The 19,770-nt window shown below is 46.1% G+C and overlaps 1 protein-coding gene and 1 long non-coding RNA gene across 2 annotated transcripts in view; both read right to left on the bottom strand.

Annotated features, from left to right (window-relative positions):
* Positions 1 to 1,224: 1,224 nt before the first annotated feature.
* Positions 1,225 to 17,158, bottom strand: LOC121135574. Its single transcript, XR_005872676.1, has 3 exons — positions 16,156 to 17,158; positions 4,742 to 4,909; positions 1,225 to 1,772 (listed from the first exon to the last, which is right to left on the bottom strand). It is a non-coding gene; the product is annotated as an uncharacterized LOC121135574 (long non-coding RNA).
* Positions 17,159 to 17,197: 39 nt separating this feature from the next.
* The window catches only part of LOC101842036 (zinc finger protein 45), a 34,915-nt gene continuing 32,342 nt past the window's right edge, over positions 17,198 to 19,770 (bottom strand). Inside the window, exon 6 of the mRNA XM_040734644.1 lies at positions 17,198 to 19,763. Within this exon, the coding sequence (XP_040590578.1) occupies positions 18,478 to 19,763 (1,286 nt within the window). The 3' untranslated portion in view covers positions 17,198 to 18,477. The remainder of the gene's footprint in view (positions 19,764 to 19,770) is intronic.

The following is a 19,770-nucleotide window of genomic DNA, read 5'->3' as shown; positions in this document are numbered from 1 at the left end:
CAGCTCCAGAAACTGTGACGGTTAGGGGTCATCTGCTAGCAGGAGGTGTGTAGGAATGATCTAGGGAGGGCGGGAGGTGGTGGCCCCCACATGGTGGCTCATGACGTCTCCAGCAACAGTTGCATGGGATCTGATGCCCTCTTCTGACCTCCAAGGGCACGCGCGCACGCGAGCGCGCGCACACACACTCAGGGCATATACACACAAGCATTCATTCACATAAATAAATCTAAAACCTCGAAGACCCAGGAAGAATGCAGGATCCCACAGCCTGAGCGCCACTGTGAATTAGGGCCCTCCTGACAGCCATTGCTCAAGTCCTGCCTCTTAAATATCTGTGCTATGGAAATTGCCTCCAATGGCTGTGATGAACACAGTCTCTACAAAGTGCCTTGGGGAGGAAGGGCTCATTCTACTCTTCCCTGTCACAGTCCATCCCTGAGGGAAGTCAGGGCAGGAACCTGGAGGCAGGAACCAGAGGCCAGGAAGAACAACGTTTAGTGGCCTCCTCCCCCTGGATCAGTCAGCCTAATTTATTCCTCCCTCCCTCACTCCTTTCCTCTTTCCCTCCCTCTCTCCCTCCCTCCCTCTTTCTTCCTTCCTTCCTTCCTTCCTTCCTTCCTTTCTTTCTTTCTTTCTTTCTCTCAAACAGAGTTTCCGTGTAACCCTGGCTGTCCTGGAACTCACAGAGATCCGCCTGCCTCTGCCTCCTTTGTGCTGGGACTAAAGCCGTGGCCACCACCGCCTAGCACAGCCTACGTTCTTATACATCTCAGGACCATCTGCCTAGGGGAGGCACCACCAAAGGGAATCAGCATTACTCAAGAAAATATTCCACAGACATCCCTACAGACCAGTCTGATGGAGGAGTCTTCGTAATTGACGGCTCCTCTCCCCATGTGACTGCAGTCTGTGTCAAGCTGACAAGCTGATTAGGACAAGTGCACATTCAAACCACAGCAAGCAGATTGCAGGCCCCTTCGGTCTCATTTCCCAACGCCTATTGCAACTTGGGAAGGAGAGGCAGGAGGATCAGAAGTTGAAAGTCATCCTCAGCCAAGAAGCAGAGTTTGAGGCCAGCCTGGGCTACATATGACCCTATCAGGGCTGGAGAGATGGCTCAGAAGTTAAGAGCACTGACTGCCCTTCCAGAGGACCTGAGTTCAATTCCCAGCAACCACATGGTGGCTCACAACCATCTTTAATGAGATCTGGTGCCCTCTCCTGGCCTGCAGGGATACGTGCAGACAGAACACTGTATATATAATAAATAAATACATCTTTTTAAAAAGGATCCTATCAAAAACTAACTAAGGAAAAAGGAAAAAGAGGCACCAGGTGGGGGGTCCACAGCTGAAACCCGGTCTCTGGAGATGGTGGGGCCGGCGGGCGTGGAAGTACGGGCCAGAGTAAAGACTGTCTCAGAAAACAAAGGGAGAGTATGACTGTATCGGCTGCACCCTAGTCAAGGAGGTGATGGTTGCAGGTAACTACTTACGGCAGGCTTTATTAACCTAGGACAGAGGCTTTTGCTCCCAGCCTGTAGCTGGTGGAACATATTAGACTCAAATCTACGACCTGCACCAGGTATTTTCCAGCCTCAGATTCCTAGGACAAAGGACTTGGAAGACAACAGCTTCTTTGTCTGGATTCTCCTGGGTCTCGTCCAGAGTTGTGAGCATCTTCAGGCATCCGTGTGGAGAAGCTCAATGTTTTCAGCTGCTCACTCGGGGCCTCCCTCTCAGGGTTCTTCCTGGGGCCCTTGGTCAACACTGTAGGAGGAAAACAGAACTCAGCCATTAGCCATGTGACTTACTAGGGGCGCATACAGATGAGGTAATAAAAGGGCGGTTTACCACACTGCTAACCACACCCACTTTAGGCAGGACTAAAGACATATACGGATGTAGGTGGTGAACTATGTCACTAGCCAGGCCCACTTTTGGGCATGGCTAGGGGCGTTACGGAGGAAGGTAGAAAAGACTGAACAACGGAAGTCTAGCTCTTTTTCCGCCTTTCCAGCTTCGAGTTCGGCGGTGGAAAACTACACGGCTCATCTGTCAGCCATTTTAAGGGTAGAGCTTTTGGTTGCTCTGTAGGTTTGGCACTAGCATCCTGCTTCTGTACAGCCTGTACATTTGGCATCTGTTTTCTGTACTGTCTTACTATATTCTTTCTACCACTAAGAGCTTGTCTATAATTCCTAGCTGATACAGGAGGAATGTTAATCTGCATATTCCATTGCTGGAGTAGATCACGACCCCAGAGGTTTACAACAATATCTGTAACATATGGCTTTAACCTTTCTCTCTGTCCTTCTGGCCCAATAAAGTCAATCCATCTAAATTGGAACTCTGTTTAACTTGAGATAGAGTTCCAATTCCTAAGAATTGAAAGTTAACCTCTTTTAAAGGCCAAATTAGGGGCCAAGACTTCTGATTTATGATGGTGACGTTACTTCTGATGTCTAAAATGTCGTTAATCACCATATTATTTACTTTAAATGGTAACTTGGGTCTATGATATTTTATAGAAGTTTGCCAAAATATACGTTTTGTATTTCCTCCTGATATAATTGATTCATCCTCTGGAGCTAATGTATTATCCGGTGCCATATTATTTACAATGGAAGGTGGATCTTCTAATTGTCCTAGGAGAGGCTGTCCTCCACTGTCACTGGGAATGACCGGATAATCTTTCTTTCTGGGGCCTTCCTGAGACCCTGATTCCCGTTTCCCAGCTGTAAAGATCTACCTTGTCTGTCTGTAGTCGACCAGCATTCGTTGATCCAATGTCATCCCATTCCACACCTCCTGCAGAGACCAGGAGGCTGAGGCCTTCTGTCTGAAGCATTCCTGGTAGAAGCATTATTTCTAGGAATGCGTTGTCTACAGTTCCTACTCAGATAACATATTCTATCACAGTTAAAGCATGTGGCATCTTTATGTCTGTTGAAATTTTTGGAGATTGCCTCCCCTACCCAGGCCTCTATATCATCACGGGTAGGGTATTTGGCATCCTGGTGCCTCCTCAAGCCCGTAGAAATAGCTTCATCTACCCAAGCTCCCATATCCTGACTTTTACATTCAAGGTTTGCTGTATATAGGACCCATTCCTCCAATGGCGCTGATCTTATTTTTAATGGCCAAAGTACCTGCTTGAATTGTGGATTTGCATTCTCATATGCCAAAGATTCTATAAGGAGTCGCCTATATTCTGGATTTGTTACTTGTACTTCTATTGCTCTGGACAATCTCTCTAAAAATTCAGTGAACCTTTCCCTTGGACACTGTACTACTTTGGTATAGGGTTGCATTATCTCTCCTGTTTCACAAACCTTATCCAAAGCATTCAAAGCAGCTATACGGCACAAAGACAACATGTGCTCATCATTATGCAGACTGAACCTGCGTGTCAGTGTAAGGACCCTCCCCAAGAATCTTGTCTTGGGGTGCTTCATGACCGTTCTTTAATTCCTGAATCTCTAAGGCTTTCGCCTCTTCCCTCCATAAAGCTCTCCATTGAATTTGAAAAGATTTTTGAGCACTGCTGAGGCTAATTGGGCGCAGTCTTTTGGGGTTACTTTATTTACAGTGGCCCATGAGGTTAGGAGCTCTCTGACATAGGGAGAATGAAGACCATACGAAACAATGGCCTCCTTGATTCCCTTTAGGTCCTTCGTCTGTATAGGTTTCCATTGATAAGCAATGGTACCATTTGCGTGCTTTTTCGTGGCTGGTTTTTTGGTTACAGATACTCGGAAAACCATAGGTGAACGCATAGCAACCTTAGGGAGACCTTTCCGGCATTTAAGAGGTGTTGGGAAACTCCTGTCCTGACCTGTTGCCTGTATGTCTGATTCTGAAGTATCAGATTGAACGTCTTCTAAAACCTGCAGTCTATTCATCATTGTTTCTCTGAGCTCTTGAAGTTCTTGGGACAAATAATTTTCTAAGGACGTCATGGAATCTTTCATTTTTTTGCATTCATTATTTACACGTAATTCCAAATATTTAATATTCTCATCCTTAGAAAGTATCTCAATGGCATGTAAACTGCCTTCCAGAAATGACGTTCTATCAGCTAGTTTGTCATTGCTCTCAAACATGGAACAATTCTTTTCTGTTAGCATTTCAATCTTATGTTCCAGTCTTTGTAGTTTGCTAGTGAAATCATCAAACATGGAACAGTTTTGTTGGTTAAACGTTTCAACATTATTCCACTTTTTCTATTTTGTCTGTTGAACACATTTTTCCTGAAAGTAATTCAATTTTGTGATCCGTCTCTTTAAACCTGTTTGTCAGACCTACATTATCATTTTTAATATCCTGAATATTTTATACCAAACCTTCCTTCCTATCCTGCAAGGAATTTTCCATTTCCTGAATTCTTTGTACTAGGATTTCATAACCATCCTGCGATGACCGTATGACCTGTATAAGTTTGTCATATTTCGCCCTATTTTTGAACCATTTCTTTAGCAAAATTATATTGATTATGAAACTAATAATCACCATCGTGGGTAGGAAGTACCTTCCAGGTAGGTCCTCAACCTTTTCTAAAATCCCATCCATACAAAAAACAAGAAAATTCTTAACATCCTGCATCGTAATGTTAGTTGACATTGTATAAAGCAGTTAAGTTTGTTACCAGTGGAGTTTTATTCAGGTGGAAATCAGCAGGCCGCCAGTGAAAGAGCACGTGGCCACGAGAGAAATCTCAGAAGACCACTTAACCTTACCGGCAGGTAGAAGGTGCTGGTTCCCGGCGGCAGGAATCGTGCCTTGCCCAGCAAAGTGGTGGGGAGCTTAGCGAAAGGAGAGTCCAGGTGTGCCTGGTAGGGCAGAGGAGCAGCCACTTTTCTAGGTGCCTGGATCCGGGTTCCAGAACTTCTGACAACAAAATGATGCTGCAACAATAAACAGCACACATACTGAAAGTAAAATAAGTATTTATTGTAGAAATTACAAGAGACCAAACAAGTAACCCAGATGAGCTGAGTAGTTTTCTGCCACCAAACTAGAAGCCGGAAAAGAGCGCGAGACTTCCATTGTTCAGTCTTTTACACCTTCCTCCGTAACACCCCTAGCCATACCCCAAAGTGGGCCTGGCAAGTGATGTAGTTCACCGCCTACGTCCATATACGTCTTTAGTCATGCCTAAAGTGGGTGTGGTTAGGGTGTGGTAAACCGTCCTTTTTTTTTTTTTTTTTGGTTTTTACAAGACAGGGTTTCTCTGTATTGTTTTGGAGGCTGTCGGTCCAGCCCGGCCTTGAACTCACAGAGATCCTCCTGCCTCTGCCTCCCGAGTGCTGGGATTAAAGGCGTGCGCCACCAACGCCCGGCTAAACCGTCCTTTTATTACCTCATTTGTATGCGCCACTAGTAAGTCACATGGCTAATGGCGGAGTTCTGTTTTCCTCCTACACAACACATTTTTATTTTTTTTATCTCTTTGTTTGCCAGTGTAGTTTCAAAGCTCCTTCCTGTTTCAGATGTTTGGGTCATGCCAAAGGTACAAGTGCTCACTTACAGCAAGAGTGATCTCTGGATAAGGTCTGTCTGTCCCTGATCTCACTGGGGCTGCTTGTTTTGTTTGCAGGACCTGGTCTCACTGTGCAGGCTTCTGTCCTGGAACTTGCTATGTAGATTAGGCTGACTTCAAGTCAGACCCACTTGCCTCTGCCTCTGGCTGCTGGGATCAGAAGTGTGATCCACCATGGCCGGTCCACTGGATTTGTTTTTATTTCATAGAGCTCACAAGTTTAGGAATGCATTCTTGAGTAGGGGACAGGGTTCAGCAGTAGAGCCCCTGCCTAGAATCCCCCAGTGAGGGGCTGGGGGCGTGGCTCAGTAGTAGAGCCCCTGCCTAGAATCCCCCAGTGAGGGGCTGGCAGCATTTCTCAGCAGTAGAGCATGTGTCTAACATTTGAAAAGTCCTGGTTTCAATGTTAACATCTCATGAAGAAATTTCTTGGGACTGGAGAGAGGGCTTAGTGGTTCAGAGCTCTGGGTGTCCTTGCAGAGAATACAGGTTGGGTTCCCAACACCTTCATGGTTGCTGACTACTGTCTGCAAGTCCAGTTCCAGGATCTTATGCCCTCTTCTGGCCTCTGCAGGTATTGCATGAAAAGTAAATCTTAAAAAAAAAACTTCCTTGATTTCTGCAGGTGTTAGGCAGGTTGCAATTTAAAGTCTGAGTTTTAGGAACAGACTAACTCTGCAGCGGTGGATGGGAGGTTAGTATCTTGTAATGTAAATTGCAGAGCTAAACATTACAGTGTACAAAATATTAAACATTAAATACTTGGGTTCAACAATATATTGTTGATGAAATAGAAATGAGTGAACCAGCAGACAGGATGATAGAGATTACTCAGTCCAAACCAGATCGAATCGACAGACAAAACAGACAAAAAAAGGATTATCAACACAGATGTAACGGCACACACCTTCAACCCCAGCACTCGGGAGGCAGAGGCAAGTGGATCTCTGTGAGTTCGAGGCCAGCCTCGTCTACAAAGTGAGTTCCAGGCCATCCAGGGCTACACAGAGAAACTGTGTCTCCACAAACCAAAAATGAAAAAAAAAAAAAAGAGAAGAATGAAGAGGAGGAGGAGGAAGAAGAATTGAAAAGACAATTGGGGGCCGTGAGGGGGCTCAGCAGGCAAAGCACATGCCGTGCGATCCTTTTGGCCTGCGTCAAGTCCAAGAGTCCACGCTGCAAAGCTGTTCTCTGATCTCCACGCGCTTGTCCCCACCCCAGCGTACACACACGAATACAATGGCGAGGGAAGCCAGGGGTGACGGATCGCACCTGTAACCCAGTAACATGGAAGGCTGAGGCGGAGTGGATCCGGGGTAGCCTTGGAGCTCAGAGCCGACTCCTCCCAGCACCAGTCAGAGAATGTCTGTCTGTCTGCCCAGAGGTCTTCTGGGGGACACGCCCTTCATTGGTCACCCACAGGCAGCCAGTCATGGTCCCACTGTGGATTTTGAAATGGCCGTGTTTGCAAGGCCAGCCTCTGTCCCGTGGTGCTGCCCACCTGGGGGAGAAATGCCCTCCTGTGCAAGCTGTGGCCCGCCTCCGGGATGTCGTGGGATGTTTTGGTCCCATTCGGACACTCCCAAGACTGCCAATAAAGTTTACTTTGGATCAGGGGGTGGAGCTAGCTACTAGCCGACCAAAATTAGCCACAGAGGTTTTGGAGGAGCAAGGACACAGAGAGAAACACGGAAAGGATGAGGCTTAGGGAGATTCTTGACTCTTTTTTTGGGTGAGAGAGGAGGTCGCTGGCCACTTCCCCCGCCACTTGTCTGACCATTCATGGCCTTGCCCTGATGTCTGACTCCAGAGTTTGTATTGATAAAGAATAATTGGATAAACACTCCGTCTGTTGTCAGCGCGCAAGATCAGGAGACGGCCACTTGCTGCTGGCTTTGTAGCCCCCCCCCCCCAGAGTTGCCGTTCAGCCGCAGCTGCCTTGACCAGACTGTGCGCCGCCAACATTCTGATGAAGTGTAGCAACAGCTGCCCTCACTCATGGCTGTGGTCACCATGAGACACCTGGGAATTTTTTTACTCTTTTTATTTTTTTAATAATTTTTACCAAGCTATACATTTTTCTCCACGCCCCTTCCCACCTCCCCTTCCCCCTCAATCCTTCCCCGTGCGCCCCCCCCCGTTTACTCAGGAGATCTTATCCTTTCCCTTCCCTAGGCGGATCCATGTATGTCCCTCTTAGGTTTGTCTTTGTTACCTAGGTTCTCTGGGGTTGTGACCTGTAGGCTGATGTCCTTTGCTTTATGTCTAATGTCCACTTATGAGTGAGTACGTGTTATATTTGTCTTTGTGGGTCCGGGTTACCTCACTAAGGATGGCTTTTGCTAGTTGTGTCCATTTGCCTGCAAATTGCAAAAGGTCATTTTTTAACCACTCAGTAGGACTCCATTGTGTAAATGTAGGACATTTCCTTCATTCATTCTTTGGTTGAGGGGATTCAACACTCTAAGGACGGGAGGGAAGTTCACTCTCAGGGCAAGAGGACTCCAGCAGGGTCGTGAAGAATTTAAACTCCCCGTTGTTGTTAAAACGTCTGGGTTTACCCAGTAACGAGACACGACGGTCCCGCGTGGTTTTATTGGTGGACAGGGAAGGAAAGGGGGGGATGAGAGGTAACCAACCTGTGCAGAGCAGAGCTGAGAGAGAGAGAGAGAGAAAGAGAGAGAGAGAGAGAGAGAGAGAGAGAGAGAGAGAGAGGATGAGATGTGAGCAGAGCTGAGAGAGAGAGAGAGAGAGAGAGAGAGAGAGAGAGAGAGAGAGAGAGAGAGGATGAGATGTGAGCAGAGCTGAGAGAGAGAGAGAGAGAGAGAGAGAGAGAGAGAGAGAGAGAGAGAGAGAGAGAGAGGATGAGATGATGAGAGTAAGAGAAAAGAGTAAGAATAAAAGAGCGTAAACGGGCAGGGGTCAGTCCTTTAAAGGGTCCTTTGCACATGTGTGGTTCTCACAGAACTCTGGGCTGGCCAGAGCGCTGCCTGAATGAATCCTGCCAGGTAACAGGGCAGGCCAGCGCAATGCCTGAACCTTTCACCCATCTCAGGAGTAACATTATGTACGGTTGCTAAAAGAAAAAGCGTAACTGCACAGCTTTTAAATATTAAAGATGGAAATGGAATGGCTCCTGAGACAAAGAATAAATCAAGGAAAAAGGAAACGTCCCAGTGGAGAAGAGGGAAGGGAAGGAAATTTAAAAAAGGAAGAGAGGGAAGGAAAGGAAATAAAAGGAAACTTCTCGATGGAAAAAGGAGAAATGGATAATCAAGAAAAAAGGAATTTCCCAGTAAAAAGGGGGAGATTAGTGAATCAAGGTCTAAAAATTAAAAGGTCCCATAAATGAAAAATAAAGGAAAGAATGAATCCTCCTCCCAGCAGAAACAGAGGAAGCAAAAAGGCTCTTTCCTACACAAGAAACTGAGGACAGCTAACACTCAGATCAATCACAAAGAGTCGGCAGGTGACTTCTCTGCTGCAGCCTGAGCAAAACCGCAAGCCCAGAGCCTGGAGTTTTCTTGTCCCTTTGCTTAACTTTGGTTTAAATGATTTTTTGTTTTTTTCCCTCAGATCGGGAATAACTCAATATTGAAGGCCCCTTTATGGGAAATACTTTTTACTTTTCCCTAATAGTGGGAATATAACTCATCATCAGTGGTGCCTTCATGGGAGAAAGAGGAAATCTTAAACAAGCCCAGAGTTTGCTGGTAAATGGATAGCACTGGAGGAAACCATCCTGAGTGAGGTAACCCAGTCACAAAAAGACAAACATGGTATGTACTCACTCATATATGGATTTTAAACATGGATCAGGAAAGTGCCAGTCTGCATTTCCACTGACAGAGAGTCTGGGAAACAGGAAAGAACCTAAAAGATATGCATGGTACCCAAGAGAAGAGAAATTAGGCAAGATCCTCTGAACAGATGGGGAACACAGCAAGTGGGGAGGAGTGGGAGCTGGGAAAAAGAGAGGGGGAGAAGAGGAAGAGAGAGTAGGCCATGGGGGAACAGGAAGTCTGAGTGGGGGGTAGAATTGGGGGAAGAGGGAGCCATAGGTTAGAAGACAGATCTGACACCAGTGTGACCTCTAGTGATCTAAAGGGATGACACCAATTGGCAAGCTAAGCAATAGTGGAGAGACCACCTTAAATGCCCATTCCTGATAATGAACTTGATGTCTATAACCATCTGGGAGCCTTCATCCAGTGACTGATGGAAGCAGAGGCAAACACCCACAGTTAAACACTGAACTGAACCCAAGGAACCTAGCGACAGAGAGAGAGGAGTGATGAGCAAATAGGCAAAGAATGGCAAAACCAGCAGAGACAGCTGATCTGAAGAGGGGAGAGCTCTTGGACCCCAGACTGACAGTGGGGAGGCCAGCATGGGACTGATCTGGACCCCCCCCAAATGTGAGTGTCAGCGAGAAGGCCTGGGCAAACTATGGGGTCCTGAGCAGTGGATCAGTGTTTATCCCTGGAATACAAACAGACATCGTGTGTCCATAACACAAAGAGGGATGCTCTCTCAGCCTGGACTCTTAGGGGAGTGCCTGGACCCTGCCCTGACTGAAATGACAGACTCTAGATATCCCCTATGTGGAAGGAAGTAGGGATAGGGTGGGAGGCTGGGGGGGGATGGTGGGGGTGCGGGAACAGGGGAGGGAGAGGGAACTGGGATTGACATGTAAAATAAGCTATTTAAAATTAAAATAATAAAAAAATATTTTAAAAAAACAAGCCCAGCATCTAACAACAAAAAACAATCACAGTTAGGGTATAAAGTCCTAATTCAGCGCTGTCTAGATTTCCAGAAACATTAGTCCCTCATTGTAGAGAGGATGTTCTCTTTTGACTGTCTAGTTAATGTTTAGATAAATGTTTAATTTTCACAGCAAAAGAAGCAAAGCTCACGATTTTAAGCTATATTGTTGAGTATGCTCTTACCCAATATTACTGAAAATTTGGCTCTGCTCTTTAAGTTGGCTTCTAGAAAAAAAAAATTCTATAAAAATGTAACCCCTGAAACAGATTGGGTGGTTACTAAAGTAGAAACCCATAAAAACAATCTCTTAACCGATAAAAAGTCTATGGAAATTATTTTTCCACTAAATAAAACACAGGTAGACTGTTCAACCCGCAGTTTAATAATTGACACATTACATTAACATGTTACTTGGGAATCTATAAAACAAGATCCTCTTTTTTAAAAGGGTTCCAGAAATACTCCATAGTCTTGCTTAATGTTACCTCTTGAAACCCTATATTGTCTTTAATGCTTTTATAGATGGCCTTTGCTGAAAATAGACCATGCAAACAAGTCTGGTGATAAATTTGCTCAATTGCTATTTCTCCCATATTTTAAAGGGAAAAAGCTACTATACCTAGGACGGGAGCTTTCGAAAGTACTAGAGAGAAATAATTGATAATAATATGATGACAAAGATAAACCTATGAGTAAATGGTATTGAAATCTCAAGCCTATTAGACACTAAAGCCAAGGTATCTATAATTTTTCAAAAATCTTAAACTCCAAATCAGCTTTTACAAAAAAGAATCCCCACTCAATTTATAGACATTGGAACGTTATCTCAGGTAAAATGAAATGTGGAACAGATTAAATGCATAGGGCCTAAAGGACAAATAGGGATATTAAAGACTTATGTGGCTTCTATACCCACAAATGTATGGGGAAGGGAGATTTGTTACAACAATGGGGAGCTCAAATTACATACAACAAGCCGGGTGTTGGTAGTACACGCCTTTAATCCTAGCACTCGGGAGGCAGAGGCAGGCGGATCTCTGTGAGTTCGAGGCCAGCCTGGTCTACAGAGCGAGTTCCAGGACAGCCTCCAAAGCCACAGAGAAACCCTGTCTCGGAAACCCCCCTCCAAAAAAATTACATGAAATAATTAGATCTCACAACTGAATGTATTTTAGTAATTCATTATGCAGAGGGAGGATAATATTTTAGAATGGATTTTCCTAGCTCACAAACAGAATAGAAAGTTAAGAGCCTACGTAAAAAAGATTTTTGAATTAATTATAAAGGGAAGAATAAGACGTGACCAGTTGTCACTTATAGATCCAGCTGAGGTTGTGGCACCCTATACTAATGCTGAAATTGTGCAATTGTGGGCGATTGATGATGATTGACAAGGAGCTTGTAGTAATTTCTTAGGAGAAATTAACAACAGATATCCAAAAAGTAAACAGATTCAGCTTATAAAAAGAACTGAGTGAATTCTTCCCTGCATAATGAAAATAGCATGCATTTGGGGGCTTTCACATTTTACACTGGTGCAAATAAATTAAAAATGGCTGGTCACAAAGCAGGAAACATCAATAGAGTAATCCAAAGTCCATATGGTTCCGTTCAAAAATCAGAGTTACATGCCATTCTGATGGTTTTATTAGACTTTAATGAATCTCTTAATTACTGATTCTCAATATGCACAAAGGGTTGAATTGCAGATAGATGCTGCTGAACTAGCTTGGTGTTGGTGGTGCTCACCTTTAATCCCAGCACTCAGGAGGCAGGCAGATCTCTGTGAGTTCAAGGCCAGCCTGGTCTACAGAGTGAGTTCCAGGACAGCCTCTAAAGCTACATAGAGAAACCCTATCTCAAAAAATCAACCAACCAAACAAACAAGAAAACAAAGCCAAAACCCAAAAAACCCTGCTGAACATATTCCTGATAATTCAGAATTAACTTTATTACTTATACAACTGCAATAAGCAATCTGGTACAGAAGTTAGCCACTATACAGCATTCATATTTAGCCCCAAATTGGGTTGCCTGGGCCATTAGCAAAAGGAAATGAAAAAATTGATCAATTACTGATAGGAAATGTGTTGGAAGCTTTAGAGTTTCATACGAAACAGCATATTAATAGTAGGGACTCAAGAAAAAAATTTTTCATTACTTGACAAGCTAAGAAAATTATTTAAAAATCTTGTTATTTGTATAATCAAGTTCCTTTACCTAAAGGTACACAAAGAAATAAAATTTGGCAAATTGATGTATTTCATTTAACAAAACTTGTAAAACTAAAATATATTCATCATACCATTGACACTTATTCTGGGTTCCAGTGGGCATCTGCCTTAAGTTCTGAAAGGGCAGATTCTATAATTACATATTTACTAGAAACAATGGCTGTAATGGGCATACTAGCACAAATTAAGACTGATAAAGCCCAAACTTATGTTTCCAGTGACATGAAACCATTTTTTTTTGCATGTTACAACATAAAACACATTACAGAGATATCAAACAATCCTACTAGGACAAGCAATTGTTGAGAGAGCTAATCGCACTCTAAAGCTGCTTGTTAAACAGAAGGGGGAATACGAGGACCCCCGGGAGAGACTGCGGGATGCTTTACTAACCTTAAATTTAAATGTTAACAAAACAGGGCCAACAGCTGCCGAAAGGCATTGGACCATAGAAAGAACTGCCGAGTTAAGTCAGCCAATGTGCTACAAGAAAGCCTTGGCATCAGTACGGAAAATGGGGAAAGATGGGCTGAAGGTATGCTTATGCTTATACAGGAGAAGTTACGGGTCCCGTCGAAGTTGATAAAGAATCAAAATCAGAACCAAGACTCTGGTGTGAGCAAGAGGAGTCTCTCGGATGCTTGTCTACTGAGATGGGAGACGGGCCTCTGGGAAAGAAAAGATACAGACAGCCTTTGGAGCAGACAGCTGGTCCTCCCGCCTGGGACAGATTAAGAATTTGTGCGACAAAGGGGAGGTGATCGTTCCAGTGACTCAGAAACCTCTAAATGCTACAAATACGTTCCTTGCTGTGCTATCTGTGGTAGCTCTACAGGTAACAGAAGCCAACCACACATATTGGGATTTTATCTCCAGTCCTCCAATTAACCTAGCAGTAGGGTGGGGAGATGTGGGTATTCCTGTGGTGGTTAGTGAACCTTCTTGGCTTCCTGGTCCTTATGACAGCCGACTGTGGTGATACCTTCCTCGTACAAATAAAGCTTGTCTGAAGATCAGAGGATAGAGCATGCCATTAGCTAACCATAGAGGTCTGGAGGTCTGTGCAGATAGGAAGTGAGATGGCTGGCCAGAGAGAGGCTATAACCGGGAATAAACAGGAACTCGCTCTCTTTTCCACTAGGAAGCTGATGCGGTAAGGGTGGCTTTGGCTTGCTGCTGCTTCTCGTGATCTCTCAACATTTTCCTCCGTATCTGACTCCAGGTTTTTATTATTTAGATCAATTAAGAACCCCACTTACAACTGAGGTCCTACTCAGCCATTGGAGGAGGGTAAAGAGATTAAAATTTATACTGTGGGAGTACAAGGAATTCCTATTTGTATGGAAAATGGAATTTGAAGCCTAAATATAACCTTTCAAGTATGGCCATCTGTAGTTACTACTACCCAAGATTATTAGTAGTAAGATTTATATGCTTCGTGCAGCTGGTTTTAAGGGACAGGAGATTAATGCTACTGGTTCCACAGATCTACCATCTTATGAGATGTTGGTCACCAACAAGCAGTCTGACGGGGTACATTGGCGATCGTGTGACGCTGAGAAACCTAGAGTGCTATTTAATATCTCCCAGGAGACGGCATAGCCTGGATGACGTCATGGCTTCCCTCAAGAAAAATATTCTCACTCAGAGTTAAGATGGCAGCGGCATGGTTTGGACGGAACTTTAGAGATCCGTTTTACTGTTGATGAACCTACTCAACAGCATGAGCTGGAATGTCAAGTCCTCTCCTGCAATTTGTAAATTCAATTCAGACTAACTTGTGAAAATTGGCACGTGCCCTCCACCCTCTTCAGGAGTGGGAAAGAAGGATAAACATCAAGGATGATCAGTATACTTTGCCTTTCAGACTAACTCAAAGCCATCCTTTTGGAGCGTGGGTACCATTATCTTACTGAAGGGGCCTGTGCCATGGCACCCTAAAAATTACCGCATCACTCATGAACGCTGTGTCCTTCTAGTATGTCTTGAAACTTAACCTCTGAACATTCATCCATCCTTGAGCAAGGCCAGCACCACAGATACCGGTGAAGCTGTCGAGGCCATGCCAGACTCTCCTGTGGTGATCCCGGGGCAGAAGTTCACTGAAACAGTATTAAGAGGAGCATACTGGATGGTTGAACCGATTATTGCACTATCTGCTGCCGCTGCAAGAGCCAGAGTGGAAACTTCATGAGGAAACTCAAACTGCTGAGTTTGTTAGAGACTGGCATAAGCATCCTGCACAACTCTGAGCTCAACAATATAGATAATGAGACAGTTAATTGAATAGCTGATTTGAGACAAGCCGTTATACCATTAGGGGATCAATCAGAAACTGTGGGGGCCCACAGTGACTCCATTCCATCTTGACTTGAGAGAGTTCAAGCTTGTTACTGCTCAAGGCCAAATAACAGGATGTTTGGGCAGAGGCGTGGTTACTGCATGGTTTGAGAATTAGGAGGTTAATTACGCCTGTTTGTTCCTTGAACTATGGTAAGGATGTCTTTTGCCCTCCCTCTTTTGCTTTGGGTATAAAAGGGCTGTGGGAAATAAATTCAGGGCTGCTGCAGTATTCACCGAGAGCCCTCCCAATTCTATCTTCCGCCTTTTCTCTTTCTAATCCTCACTCTCCTATTCAGGTTGGCTGACCCCGACAAGAAATACTAAAGGAGTAGGTAAAAGTAAAATGTGTCACATCCTATTGTATTACATCTTTATAGTTTAGGAATACAAGTATGACTAAGATGCATTTGAGGGGGTCACCCTAATTCTTCCCAAATGACTTTTCATTTACAACAAGAGATTAAGGAAACTTTCACAAAAAAAGTTACCTGATATGTCAGGAACGGATATTATGGGAAGCCTTGCAGATACCACAGCCTCATTCAATCTTGGGAATCACTTTAGTAGATTTCTTGTTTTAGCAAGTGTTACTCTTGTTCCAGCAATAGTAGCAACCTTACTGACTTTAAACTGTGTTTTGGCTTACTTACTTCAGATTGAAAAATAGAGAGAAGGCCGTATCTGCTGTAAGGCTGTGTAATTTTCAGCCCAGTTAGTCATAACATATACGAAGGGGGGATATGTTAGGGGAGATTCTGTACACCTCTGCAGCTGGCTTGCTTCTGGCTTTGATCTTCCTTTTGTGACTGCTTCTGTCTCCGGCACCTCCTGGTTGAAGTGTCTAAGTCCTATCTGAGCGGTTCCTAAAAGTTCAACGCCTACACAAAACTTGGTTCTGTGTCTCTTAACTGAAAATCTGCGCTAACATTGTTTCTTTGGGGAGTTTAGATAGGAGCTTTTGGTATACGGAAATTGACTTGCTAAAGGTGTGAACTTTATAACAATAAAAAGGCCCTTAGCAAATTGTTTGATTTTGATTCTAGCCCCATATTAGAACGCCAAAATATTGTTGGTTTCTATTACTCTTTAGCCCCCCCGCCCCCTCCCCACCACCCCGTCCCCCGCCCCCAAGCTCCTAAATAAATCACACAGGTGGAGGCTTAGTCTTACTTACGAATGCCCAGCCTTAGCTGGGCTAGATTCTTGCCAGCTTTTCTTCAGTTCTCCCGACTATCTTTTGCCTCTCTCATTTTTGGACACTTACCCTCACTCTTACTCTGTAGCTGGCTCCGCTGTCCTCCTCTCTTTGTTCTCTCTTGCCCCCCCTTCTCCTCCCCCGATTTCTCTGTCTGTTTATTCTCGCTGCCCACTGGTCCCGCCTGTCCTTTTCCTGCCTCGCTATGGCCGTTCAGCTCTTCGTCAGGCCATCAGGTGTTTTACACAGGGAATCACAGCTCCACAGAGTTAAACAAATGCAGCACGAGTAAAAACAATACACCTTTAATACAAATGTTCCACAGAGTTAAACAAATGTTCCGCAGTACAAACAAAAGTAGCACACCATGAAATAGCACACCGCAATCACTGAGGCGGCAGGGAGTGAGTCAGCCGTAGGCTGATCCCCCGTGGCAGGAGAGGCTAAGAATCACACTTAGAGCGGGAGAGGCTAAGAATCACCCCTAGAGTGCCTCTCTGTCTTCTTTCTGCACCCGATGCCACAGGGAGGTTCAGAACAAGGGTGCCCAGTGAGACACTCGATTAAAATCGGGACACACTCCACTGTACCAGCGGGGACAACTGGTGACATTTAAATAAGCTGTTGGGTTGTGTAGTGCTGTGCATCGACACCAGACTTGGTTGGATACTGTATTACAGCTGCTCAAGGGAAACACACTTAGGTATTTGATAGAAGAGGTAAGATATCGGAAAAGCTGTGTGCGTAGGCATCAGTGTGTTGAGTGTGCACAAATTCAAGTATTTGGAGAGAGTGAGACCCAATAATTTAACAACTGTTGTATCTGGGTTAAGGGCATAAAATTGCATATAAATTCTAAAAATTCTAGGTTTCTAAAAAGTTTAGTGGACATTTAGGATTAAAATCTCACTAGAGGTAACTAAGCCTTCACATCTGTATCTTCTAAAACTTATTTATCTTTAAATGAAGCATGCACCTGTGTGTGCGTGTGTGTGTGTATGCATGTACGTGTGTGTGAGAGCGTCTCTCCAGCTCCACATCTGGTGTGTGTGTGCCTGTGTGTGTGTATGCCTCTGTGTGTGTGTGTGTGTGTGCGCGTGTGAGCGTCTCTCCAGCTCCACATCTGGTGTGTGTGTGCCTGTGTGTGTGTGTGCCTGTGTGTGTGCATGCGTGCATGTGCACGTGTGTGAGCGTCTCTCCAGCCCCACATCTGGAGTGTGTGTGTGGGGCATATGTTGCGCTTTACATACATGAGCAGGGATGTATGCCCACGTGCACGTCTTTGGAGGCTGGAGGATGACTTAGGTGTCTTCTTCTGTCTGTCACTCTGCCCCTGCTGCCTAGAGACAACAATCCTCCTGTCTCCACTCCCCACAACACTTGGGTTATAGACCTACACGGTCATACCCAGCTTTTTACATGGGTATCAGGGATTCGAACTCAGATTCCCATGTTTGTTCAGCGAGCTCTTTTACTCACTGAACCATCTTTTCCAGCCCCATTTTTTTTCTTTAAAAACACACATCTAACTTTCACGTTTTAGCGTTTTCCAGGTTAATATATTTTGAGCAACTCTCAGCGGTCATAGCTAATGCTGCTGCTTCTCTCTTGATGCTTGCAGGAGAACACTGGACTGCAGGCCGGGCGGTGGTGGCGCACGCTTTTAATCCTAGCACTCGGGAGGCAGAGGCAGGCGGATCTCTGTGAGTTCGAGGCCAGCCTGGTCTACAGAACGAGTTCCAGGACAGCCTCCAAAAACGATACAGAGAAACCCTGTCTCTGAAAAAAAAAAAAACAAAAAAAACCAAAACACACTGGACTGCAAACCATAAAACCAGCTCCAAAACAACAATACAATGACCATCTCCCTACAAACAGTCATAGCCGATACCAATTTACCTTTGATGATCAGAGATGCATTGTGGGTACAGCCCTATTTCACTGCATGGAAAAAAAAAACCCCACAGGGTAAGTCCGTGGCTACAGGAAATTTTTAGTCGGCAGTTTTATTTTCCACACCTTTAGGCTTTAGTAAAAATAATGCCCACTGTTAAGTACAGAGAGCTAAGTCAGCATTTGGCAAGTATCTTTTCTTCTGGCACGTAGCCCACTGAAGATAATTGCTGATATTCAGTCTTGTCAAGAGAGTCACCGCCCGAATTTCTTCCTCTAAAATGAGTCCTAGGTGTTCCTCTGCTACATTACCGCTTCAAGGAGTGTTAGACCTCGAGTCTGTAGAAGCCTGTTCCTTCTTGTAATGGTTTTACAGGGACGAGCTCTGGGATGGACTCTGGGAAAACTTGAAGAGGGACAATCCTACAAAACAAAGTATGCTTGGGAGCCCAGGCTGGCCACAAACCTACCCTCTTCCGGCCTCCGCCGGGTTCTCGGTCATGTACCACCACGCCCACTCCGGTGCTTCCTGTGGGTGTGGATTTTCTTATGGGTTTCCAGGCGGGACTGGTAATCGAAGCCTTTGCCACAGACGTCGCATGTGTGCGGTTTCTCTCCGGTGTGGAGTCTCTCGTGTAACAGAAGTTGGGAGCTCAGCCGGAAGCCCTTGCCGCAGATGTCACACTTGAAGAGCTGCTCCCTGGCGTGGACGGTGAGGTGGAGCCGCAGCTTTGAGGGGAAGTGGAAGGCCTTCCCGCACTGCCCGCACTTGTGAGGCTTCTCGGCCGCGTGCACGCCCTGGTGCTCGTGCAGCTCCGCGCTGCTGTCGAAGAACTTGCCGCAGTCGTGGCACCTGTGCAGCCTGTCCCCCGCGTGGCATCGCTGGTGGTAGGCGAACTGAGAGCTGTAGACAAAGCCCTTGCCGCACACGTCGCAGCGGAACGGCCTCTTCCCGGCGTGGATCCTGTGGTGGTAGTGCAGGGCGGAGGAGCGGCTGAAGCCCTTCCCGCAGCGCTGGCAGCGGTACGGCTTCTCCCCGGTGTGGATCCTCTGGTGCGCCTGCAGGCGCGAGCGCTGGCTGAAGCGCTTGCCGCACTCCTCGCACCGGAAGAGCTTCTCCTTGGCGTGCACGCTCTGGTGCACGCGGAGGTTGGACGGCAGGCTGAAGGCCTTCCCGCACTCCTGGCAGCGGTGCGGCTTCTCCCCGGTGTGCATCCTGCGGTGGTGGCGCAGGTCCATGCTCCTGCCGAAGGCCTTGCCGCACACGTCGCAGCGGTACGGCTTCTCCCCGGTGTGGCCCCTCTGGTGGTAGGTGAACTGCGAGCTGTAGCGGAAGGTCCTGCCGCACACGTCGCAGCGGTACGGCTTCTCCCCGGTGTGCACCCGCTGGTGCGAGTGCAGCCCGAAGGGGCGGCTGAAGCCCTTCCCGCAGATGGGGCACGTGTGCAGCTTGCCCGCCGCGTGGCCTCGCTGGTGCGCCCGGTAGTCGGCGGGCCGGCTGAAGCTCTGCTCGCACTGCTTGCACTTGTAGGGCTTCATCTCGGCGAGGACGCGCTGGTGGAGGGCGGCCCTCCAGTCGCGGCCCCCGCCGCGCTTCAGCCCTTTCGACAGCTTCTCGCGCGCGTGTATCAGCAGGTGCCGGTTGATGTTGGACACGTAGCGGAAGTCCTTGCCGCACTCCTCGCACCTGTACGGCTTCTCCCCGGTGTGGACCCTGTGGTGGACGCGAAGCTTCGACGGCTGGGCGTAGCCCTTCCCGCACGTCTCACACTTGTACGGCTTCGCTTCCCG

The sequence above is a fragment of the Mesocricetus auratus genome, unplaced genomic scaffold, assembly GCF_017639785.1.
Source record: "Mesocricetus auratus isolate SY011 unplaced genomic scaffold, BCM_Maur_2.0 Super-Scaffold_100038, whole genome shotgun sequence".
NCBI classification, from domain to species: Eukaryota; Metazoa; Chordata; class Mammalia; order Rodentia; family Cricetidae; genus Mesocricetus; species Mesocricetus auratus.
Note: the sequence above shows the minus strand (reverse complement) of the source record. Positions and strands in the feature narration are given on the sequence as shown.